General features: G+C 35.3%; 2 protein-coding genes across 3 annotated transcripts; both read left to right on the forward strand.

Annotated features, from left to right (window-relative positions):
* Positions 1–1,719: 1,719 nt before the first annotated feature.
* Positions 1,720–5,066, forward strand: LOC118039489 (G-type lectin S-receptor-like serine/threonine-protein kinase B120). Of its 2 annotated transcripts, none has more exons than XR_012167599.1 (7): positions 1,720–3,051; positions 3,175–3,312; positions 3,409–3,569; positions 3,697–3,904; positions 4,097–4,334; positions 4,423–4,590; positions 4,667–4,806. XR_012167599.1 is itself a non-coding variant. In XM_035046195.2 (7 exons), exons 1-7 carry the CDS (start codon positions 1,785–1,787, stop codon positions 4,994–4,996), a joined length of 2,493 nt encoding a protein of 830 aa, XP_034902086.1. In that variant the 5' UTR covers positions 1,720–1,784; the 3' UTR covers positions 4,997–5,066. The 2 variants fall into 2 exon arrangements, 1 of the variants encoding a protein (XP_034902086.1); XM_035046195.2 differs by having other exon boundaries at positions 4,440–4,590; positions 4,667–5,066.
* A 2,534-nt stretch (positions 5,067–7,600) lies between these two features.
* Positions 7,601–7,963, forward strand: LOC118039483 (calcium-binding protein PBP1). Its single transcript, XM_035046188.2, has one exon. It carries the CDS (start codon positions 7,601–7,603, stop codon positions 7,961–7,963), a length of 363 nt encoding a protein of 120 aa, XP_034902079.1.
* Positions 7,964–9,613: the final 1,650 nt, after the last annotated feature.

The following is a 9,613-nucleotide window of genomic DNA, read 5'->3' on the forward strand; positions in this document are numbered from 1 at the left end:
ATGTCATGAACACACACCATCGGGTTCGGGCGGCAAAAATCAATCTCCCTCCAGACGCCTTGGAGACAGTTGTAATATGTCTCATTTGGTTCCCCCGATTGCTTCATTCTAGTCACCCGTCTCTTCAAATCATACACTTGGGATGCATCAGTTCCATCGAAATAGGTTGTAGCAATTGAATCCCATACCTGTTTTGCCGTGGGAAATCGAATGAAGTTGCTGACTAATGATGGATTCATTGAGCCAATTAACCATCCCTTCACGACAGAGTTCTCTGTCCTCCATCTCCTGAATGAAGGAGCAGCCGGTTCTGGTTGTGGGAAGTCACCATTTATATATCCTAGCTTGTCTTTTCCTGAGATAAACATCTCGACAATCTGGGACCATAACGCATAATTGGTACCATCCAATTTTATACCAATCTGTGTTGCTGTAATATCCTGCATTACTGCTGGAGTCTGATTCTGGTTTATGGCTTGATTCACTCTTGCCATAAGGTCTTCAAAGTTTTCAGTCGTATTAGGTTGCTCTGATTCCACCAAGTCGGTTGGTGTTGCCATCGCCTCCATTATCAGATGTTGCTAGCAGAGATCAGACAAAGGATCTCGGCTCTGATACCATGTAAACCTGACGAGATTTCATTCAAGAATTCTTTCTTAATTGTATTTCTGATACTGTCACAATACTTATACAATCCTGCCTCTACTAGCTGTCTTTGGAAAGAAATCAAATACTATCCCATAACAATCAGGATTTACATAAATAGAAGATATACTAGAATATTACATGTATAGTTTCCTATTGTGTGTAGGTTTGTACAGCTCATGCCAACAAACACATCAACTAGATATTCTAACGATGATTTGACAATTAGCCTGCCTGAGGCTCGATAGGACTTTTCAGGTTTCTCAATTCTCTTGACAGGTTTATAAATTGAAGTTAATGAATTCAATCATCTAAAAGTTGTTGGATAGTACTGTCTTATGGATAATCTATCTAAATTATAAAAGCAAGTAAGTGCTTCACAATATAGGGCCTGCTCCGCCACTAAAGGTCCTTTATGCCTGTGGAGCTGACACCATTTTGGCAGATTTCTATTTGCTGTAAGGCTCATAGTGCTTCATATCCAACTTGCGAATCTTATTGCTTCTGCGGCCACAAATATTAGAAATATAAGATTTAAAGGAGAGCTTGATTTTCTTTCCCCCCCAAAAAGTTGGTCAAATCAAGGAATTAAGCACATGCATCTTGCAGACGTATTCATATTTTTTATTTTGAACTTGGCTTTTAGCTTGCCAGCATTTCTGCAACTTACTGAAAGAGCCTTCTTAAAAATGATAAAAGGTACATGCATGAGGACCACATGGAAGATGGTTGGTTCAATGAATTCTTCGTAGCATTAACGAAGGGCTTTGAGAATTATACTGAAAAATCATGTCCTCTTTCAGAATATAGAAATGCCTTGTGCACAACAAGTGTAAAATGTGTTATCAGTAGTTTTTTCTTCGGTTAGGTGTCTTGTCAACAAAAGGTACCGACAAATGGCTATGGAGAATGAGATTTTTCCATGGTGGACATGATGCCTACCTACACTATAATGCAAAAAAGAAATGATTATGAAGATTACACTTTAGTTTGTGGTGAATGGTGAGATATCAATGGTTTGAAATATGGTACTGGCTTTTGTCTTTTTGGCAGCCAAAAAGTTCAGCTAATAGCGGAGTTTGTTGTGGTAATCGAAGGATTTTCTGCACTGCAAGCATCTCTTACTATCTTACTGTCACATGATGTGGTTGTGTGTTCTGTTGCTCTTTTTGTCAATCTCATCTTCTCTATTGCCATTCTGTGCAAGTCAAGGCATTATAGCTCCAGGAAAATACATCAGTGCGCACCAACCCATAATTTCTGCTAGTGGAACTTTTGCATTAGGTTTCTTCAGTATGAGAAATTCAACTCCAAGGTACTATCTTGGCATTTGGTATAACAAAATTCAGAAGAAAACTATTGTCTGGGTGGCCAATAGAGAATCCCCAACTGATTCTCTAGGAACTTTTGCACTCGGGGTTGATGGAAATCTTGTGGTTTTGGATTCAACAAAGAAGACTGTTTGGTCATCAAATGTAAAGGTTGCTGATTCTGCTATAGCTAACACAACGGGTATGCTGATGGATAATGGAAACCTTGTTTTGAAAAGTGACGAAGCCGTCTTGTGGCAGAGCTTTGATCATCCCTCTGATACATTCTTGCCTGGCATGAAACTTGGCTATAATCGCAAAACTAATCAGAGAAGGCAGCTTACTTCTTGGACAGGTGCTGAAGATCCACAACCAGGAATGTTCTCTTTCGGGATAGGTACGACTGGAGGTCCACAGTTTTTAATCTGGAAGGATAATGATCCTTATAGCCGAAGCGATGTCTACATCAATTCTGTGTCGTTTGCGAAGTTATCCAAGTTGCGGCCATTTGCTTATTACCTTACTTTAAACTTAAAAGGTGATGACATTTATGTCACTTACAGTGCCTCAGAAAACTCGGCGATATTAAGGGTCACGCTAGTCCCAGACGGGCGAATTGAGTTGCTGCTATGGCAGGAGATAAACAATGATTGGCTTTCTATGTGGCAGTGGCCTTCTACTTACTGTGAATTCTATGCTCAGTGCAGTCCATTTAGTAGCTGTGATCCAAAAGGGTCTCAGGATCATTGCAAATGTCTGCCAGGTTTCCAGCCAAAAGTCCAGCAAGAGTGGGATACGAGGAATTGGACTGGTGGCACCTGTGTGAGGCAAAAGGCATTGAGATGTGACAAGGATGATGGGTTCTTAGAGTTGGCAAATATGAAATTACCAGATCATTCATATATTTTGGGAAATATGAGTACCAATGATTGTGAATCCAGATGCCTACGGAACTGCTCTTGCACAGCTTATGCGTATTTAAACGCGAGTGATGGAGCTTCAGGGAAATGCCTCAACTGGTATGGGGATTTGATGGATCTTGTACAGGACTTTGTTGGATCAGATCTTTACATTCGTCTTCATGACGGAGACCCGGGTATGATCATCTCATTTCAAGTAGCTTAGCTCAACATTTGCATTGAGCTGAAAGGATTAGGACTACTTGTCCTGTTCATTAAATTTTGTTAACAAACTGGTAAACCTTTTCTTTTATATGCAGTTGGAAATGTTAAAAGTAGTGTTAAATTTACACGTAAAAACAAGCGCTCGATTATAATTGCAGTAGCTGCAGTTTCTATAGGGCTTGTTTGTGTTCTATCTGGCTATTTCATCTGGAGAAAAAGCATTGGAAAACAAGGTACCTTCTGTATGTTTTCGTCACACACACACTCCATATAAAGATGATGCTCGTTAGCTGTTCTGATTTGGCCTAACATTAATTGATTTCTGACAGAGAGAATTGAAGAGACTTGTACTGGTATGAACACCAGCATTGAACTCGGAAAGAGTGAGACAGAGCTGAACATATTTAGCTTTAACCAAGTAGTGGCTGTCACTAATGACTTCTGTGAAGAAAATAAACTGGGAAAAGGAGGTTTTGGCCCTGTTTATAAGGTAGTACTTCCAGTTCAAGGAAATTCTGCATCCAAAGTTTCAAATTTACTTGATTTCTGTTTTTCTTTTTTGTTCTATTGATCTCTTTACTGAAGCTGTGAAGGTTTTTTGTGAATCTGGTCTACAGGGGAACTTGTTGAATCAAGAAGTAGCTATAAAAAGGCTTTCAAAGAAATCTGAACAAGGGATTGAAGAGTTCATGAATGAGTTAAAACTTATTGCAAAGCTTCAGCACACTAATCTTGTGAGGCTCTTAGGTTGTTGTGTTGAAGGGGAGGAAAAAATGTTGGTCTATGAATACCTGCCAAATCGAAGCCTGGACAAGTTTTTGTTTGGTAAACTTCTTTCTCTGTCGAAACAACTCGAATATGAAGATTAACCTGGTCCGAACATCATCAATAGATTGAACACTTTAAACACTACATTTAGCAGATCATAATGAAATGTCATGATCATTTTCTTTCTCTGCAGTTCCACATTGCTATACAAATTCAGAACTGATTCTTTTTAGTGATTTCTTCTATCAGATCCGTATGAAAAGGCAAATCTTGATTGGAGCAAACGTTTTCGGATCATTGAGGGCATTGCTCAAGGTCTCCTCTACATCCACAAGTACTCTAGATTGAAAGTGATCCATAGGGACCTAAAGGCAAGTAATATATTACTGGATGAAGCAATGAATCCTAAGATTTCAGATTTCGGAATGGCAAGAATGTTTAGTTCAGATCAAACCGAAGCTGATACCAAGCGGGTGGTCGGCACCTAGTGAGTTCACAGATTGCACATAAACTTCCTTTGACATAAATCTGATTCTACTGATTTTTGCTAATATTTTGCTGCTCCTAATTCCTAGCTCAACTACTTCTGCAGCGGCTACATATCACCTGAATATGCACTGTATGGAAAATTCTCAGAAAAATCAGATGTCTTCAGCTTTGGAGTTCTTTTATTAGAGCTTGTGACCGGCAAGAGAAACAGTGAATTTTTTGGTTCCGAGCTCCCTCTAACCCTTCAAGGATGGGTAAGTGATTGACTTTCCTTCTTTGTTCTCCATAAGCTAGGAAAACAAGACATTAATGTCTTTAACATGTTTTCAGGCATGGGAAATGTGGAATGATGATAGAGGTCTAGACCTTATCGATCCGTCGATGAGGGACACTTATGAATGTCCTGAAAGAGCTCTCAAGTGCATCCATGTAGGGCTTTTGTGTGTTCAGGAATCTCCAGTTGATAGACCAACAATGCCATTAGTCGTTCTGATGCTGGGAAATGACAACGCATCACTTCCTTCTCCAGAAGAACCTGCATTTTCTAGTATTATGCGTAGGAAATCTAGCAATGTTGTTTCTTCTTCTTCTTCTGATCACAACACTTTAAGTAGTTACTCTAACAATGAGTTGACAATTACCCTGCCTCAGGCTCGATAGGACTTTTCATTTTCTTTCTTTTTTAACTCACTTGATCTCCTTACGAATTGATCTTTCAATTTACCTCGTCTGCAAACGCAATATCGAAATTTAATGCAAATGGAGCTTTGGTCCTGAGCCAAATGGATTTGTACAAATGCTTCTGTGAATTTTATACCCAGTTGGCGATGATTGAAATAGTTCTATCTTAGATTGAATACTTGTTTACGAATCATTGAGAGTACTGCTCAAGGCCTACCTTAAATCCACCATAAAAGAAAAAAAAGAGAAGAAAACAGAAGAGGGGGATGGGAAAAAGAAAACCTTCACAGCAAGATAACGATTCTTGGAAGTAATCTACCATAGCCATGCGTAGTTTCTTGGAAGTCCTGGTCAGAAAACTTGCTGATCATCTGTATCTTTGTCTCTTGCATATCTACTTTACCTGCCCAAAGCATTCCAAAAGTTGAAGTTTCCAATTCCGTTTCTGCGTATGACATCACCATGGTCGACGGCAGCCCACGCGTCATCGACACGGCCCTTCTTTATGGCTGGTTCCTTCCCAAAGAAGGAAATTGAAATTGACATCTGCTCTCTGTCTCCAATGTTTATGTTTATTCCATGAAATCATGCGTGAATGTGTCAAGAAGATGTTTGCCAATTTTCATATTCACATATGACTAAGTTGAAATTGATTTTATTATGTGAAATGTGAAGGTAACCTATTCTATGTTTAATACTTTAATTGAGTGTCAAGAATTCACTTGGAATTAAGATTTGGGCCATTTGTTCGTTCTTTCTTTGACTTTAATTAAATTTATTTTATTTACTATAACACAATTAAGTAAAAAATATATTTTATTTATCTACTTATAATAAATAAATTGAATGAAGAAAATAGTTCTTTTTTTAAAATGTATTTAATGGGTAATTTTTACTCGGTTATTGTCATATAATATAAAAGATAGATATGAAATAAATACAAACATGTTTAATTAAAAAAAATAAAAAATAAATTTATTTTTAAACCAATTTTACAGTGAATTTTATATTTTGAAGCGCAAAAAAACATTCCATTTATCTTTATTATCCTTGAGATCATACACTAATTTACCGGGGCATAAAACCCTTTTGTACATTAATTTACACCCTTAATAATGAAAAATTAACCTGTTTGGGATTGCGTTTGAAAAACGTTTTTTATAAAATTTGAATATTTTTTTTAAATTAATATATGTTTGATGTTTTCAAATTATTTTAATGTGCTGATCTCAAAAATAATTTTTAAAAAATAAAATAATATTATTAATATACTTTTTTAAATAAAAAACATTTTGCAACCAAATAATCTTTAGTTATAACTTTTCAAAAAAACCGGGTTGGATTAACTGATTTATCTTATAAATCCAATGGTCGGGACATTTTCAAAAGTGATTTTAGGAAAAGTTTTCAACAAAGAACAATCAAATTTGAGTCATCTCTCTCGATTTGCTATGATAATCAATGCTTGTGTTCAGACAAGATACAGATGTACTTATGAACAATTGATGCTGTCCTTTCTCCTTCCTGCCTATTTCTTCCTACCCTGCATTAATGGATCTACTTTATTTTATTTTATTTTTTGGTTTCTAAAGATGGAGAGAGAGATGGGTTATTTTGTACTCTCGAATAAAAAAACGTTGTGTCGACATCGCATCATTTTTTTTATCTAAAACAAATCCCCGTCGCATCTACATAAGATTATAAAAACTTATTCTTATAGATACATTAAAAGTTTTTTTCATGAGTGAGATTAAAATTATTTTTTAAAATATTTTTTATTTAAAAATATATCAAAATAATATATTTTTATATTTTAAAAATTATTTTTAATATAAACACATTAAAATGATTTGAAAACATCAAAAAAATATTAATTTAAAGTAAAAAAATAAATTTAATTTAATTTAAAATAAAAAAATATTTTTGAAACATAAAAATAAATAGAGCTATAATTGTTGAGAAAATAATTTAATTTTAAATAATATATATATTTCATCTAAAAATATTTTTTATTTTAAAGAGAGGACAATATTTATGACTCTTAACAAACTATCAATGGGAAGACCATGATAGAAGAAATAATTTCATTAATACAATAATATTTAGCGTAAATAAAGTCTGGATTGAAAAATAATAGTTTTGGTATATAAAAATTAGAAAGAGAGAAGATATTTAATGGTGAAAATTATATATAGGAAAAAAAAAAGACAATAAGAATAAAAGGTACCCTCGTGGAAACAGTCGTGCAATTTTATTTTTTTTCTTTGCTTTTCCCAATCCGTAATGAAGTCAAAACTCAAGAAAAGCACAGATTCACGCAAACTATATTAAATGACCAAAACAACCCTAGACAACCTTCTGCGAAACAGATGATACTGCACCCCGTGTAAGGAATCAAAGCCGACCAAATTGCCTGTCCCTTCGCTGTCACTCATTGTAAGACCCCAACCCTTCAGTTCCTTCCTAGAAGATCCTCTCCCTCCTCTCCTCTCCTATATAAATGCACCAATGCATACCTTTCCACTCATAAATCACATAAGAATCCAATCTTCACACTTGTTTTCAAAAGTGTCTTGATCAAGAATGCCAGGAGTTGAGAAAATTAGAGCAGATTTCGAAGACTTGTTGCCTGCAATGGCGAACAAGCTAGGTGGCGAAGGTTTGATAAACGAGCTGTGTAATGGGTTTCAGCTGTTGATGGACAAGGATAGAGGGGTCATTACTATGGAGAGTTTGAGAAGAAACTCGTCTTTCTTGGGCTTGCAAGATTTGAGTGATGATGAGCTTGCTAGTATGGTGAAAGAAGGTGATCTTGATGGTGACGGGGCCTTAAATCAAATGGAGTTTTGTGTTTTGATGTTTAGATTGAGTCCTGAGTTGATGCAAGAATCAAGATTCTGGCTTGAAGAAGCATTCGAGGAGGAGCTCAAGAGCGATGGGCTTTGAGCCATGCTAGCTGCTGGTGATGATCATCATTGTCTCTTACGGGTTTTCTTTTGCCATTGCAAAGATTTGTTTGCAAATAAAATTAACACCGCCTTGATATGGTGCTGACTACTTCAGTCTAGTTTCTTTGTTATTTGTTTTCTAATTCGTTGTTATTTATGTTCAAAATTGATAGGAAAATACTTAAATACAGAGCATTATTTGCAGGGAAATTTGGTGTTTGTGTTGTTCTCAATTCATAGTTTTATGAGGCTATTGTTTTAAAATAATAATAAAAAGAAATAGAGACGATTGCCCACTAATCCACTATTACAATTAACAAAACATGCCATTACTGGGATTCGAAATCTCTTTTTGGGAGATTAGACCTGCCCAGGGCCCCTTTTTTTAAGGTGTCTTTTTAACTTTTTGTAGTAGTCAAATTGGTCCCTAATGCCAACAACTAACATTGACCACTAATTACTAACCATTCCATTTACTCATATTTACCCAGCCTAGAGCACAATTCCCAACTAGGTTCTTAAAGTATGGTTTTATGAACTGGCTTTTAGGCAGAAGGACTTAATTGAAAATTCCAGATACGGTTGGGACCTAATTGAGGGAAACAAAACTCCAGGGACCCGAATCATTAGCTTACGATATTGTGCTGCTTGACAAGCCCAGAAGAAAAAACACGGGGCACAGACAGTTTTCAAGAGGATTCAAGTCATGATGATAAGGGCTATATTTTGGAAGTGATTTTCTTGTCTTGCTTCCCTTCTACGGTAACCTTAATTTGTTTTTTCAAGTTAGGGTTGTAGATTTGATTTTGTGATGCAATCATGCATCGGGCTATTACTTTGTGGAAGGTATGGTAGGATGAACAATTAACTAAGGAGGAAATAAATTGAAAATGTCTTCCAGGATGTATCTTTATGGGAAATTAAGGGGCAAGAGACCACAAGAATATATAGACGTCTTGGAAGCTTTAATCGATGATCTATTCAATCCGTATAACTTTAATAAGCTTAAATTATACGTTGGTGTGTATGTGTGTGTGGTTGTTATGAGGTAGGCCGACAAAATATACCATTTCAAAACGTGGGTTATCTATGTTTTTTTAAAAAAATTAAAAAATTTATTTTGTTAAAAATTATTTTTATACATATATATTTTGGATCGTTTTGATGCTTTGATCTTAAAAATAAAAAAAAATTATTTTGATATATTTTAAAATAAAAAATATTTTAAAAAACAATTACAACTATACTCCTAGAAATACCTAAAAGCTACGGCAAATCCAAGAGTGTTGGTCAAATTGGCACCAAGTTCCATCCTCCTTCCATCCCTCAATGCTGTTATTATTGTTATTATTATTATTATTATTATTATAGAAGGTAAAATTCATTCGTAACCTATTTGGCATTAAAAAATTAATATAGCTCTGGACTCATTGTTATTATTTAGTAGAATAGTGTAAAAGTAATTTTACCACTTCACCCAAAAAAAAACTTTGCCGAGCTTTTAAGGGTATTTTTCATGGCTCATTTATCATTTTCAAATTTATCACAAACAAAATAAATAAGTAAATTTTTTAATTTTGATTGCACGTAAAACAATCAAGATGAAAACAAAAATATTCAAATCTTGTGTCAAGTGGTATTTTTATAT

The sequence above is a fragment of the Populus alba genome, chromosome 13, assembly GCF_005239225.2.
Source record: "Populus alba chromosome 13, ASM523922v2, whole genome shotgun sequence".
Lineage (NCBI taxonomy): Eukaryota > Viridiplantae > Streptophyta > Magnoliopsida > Malpighiales > Salicaceae > Populus > Populus alba.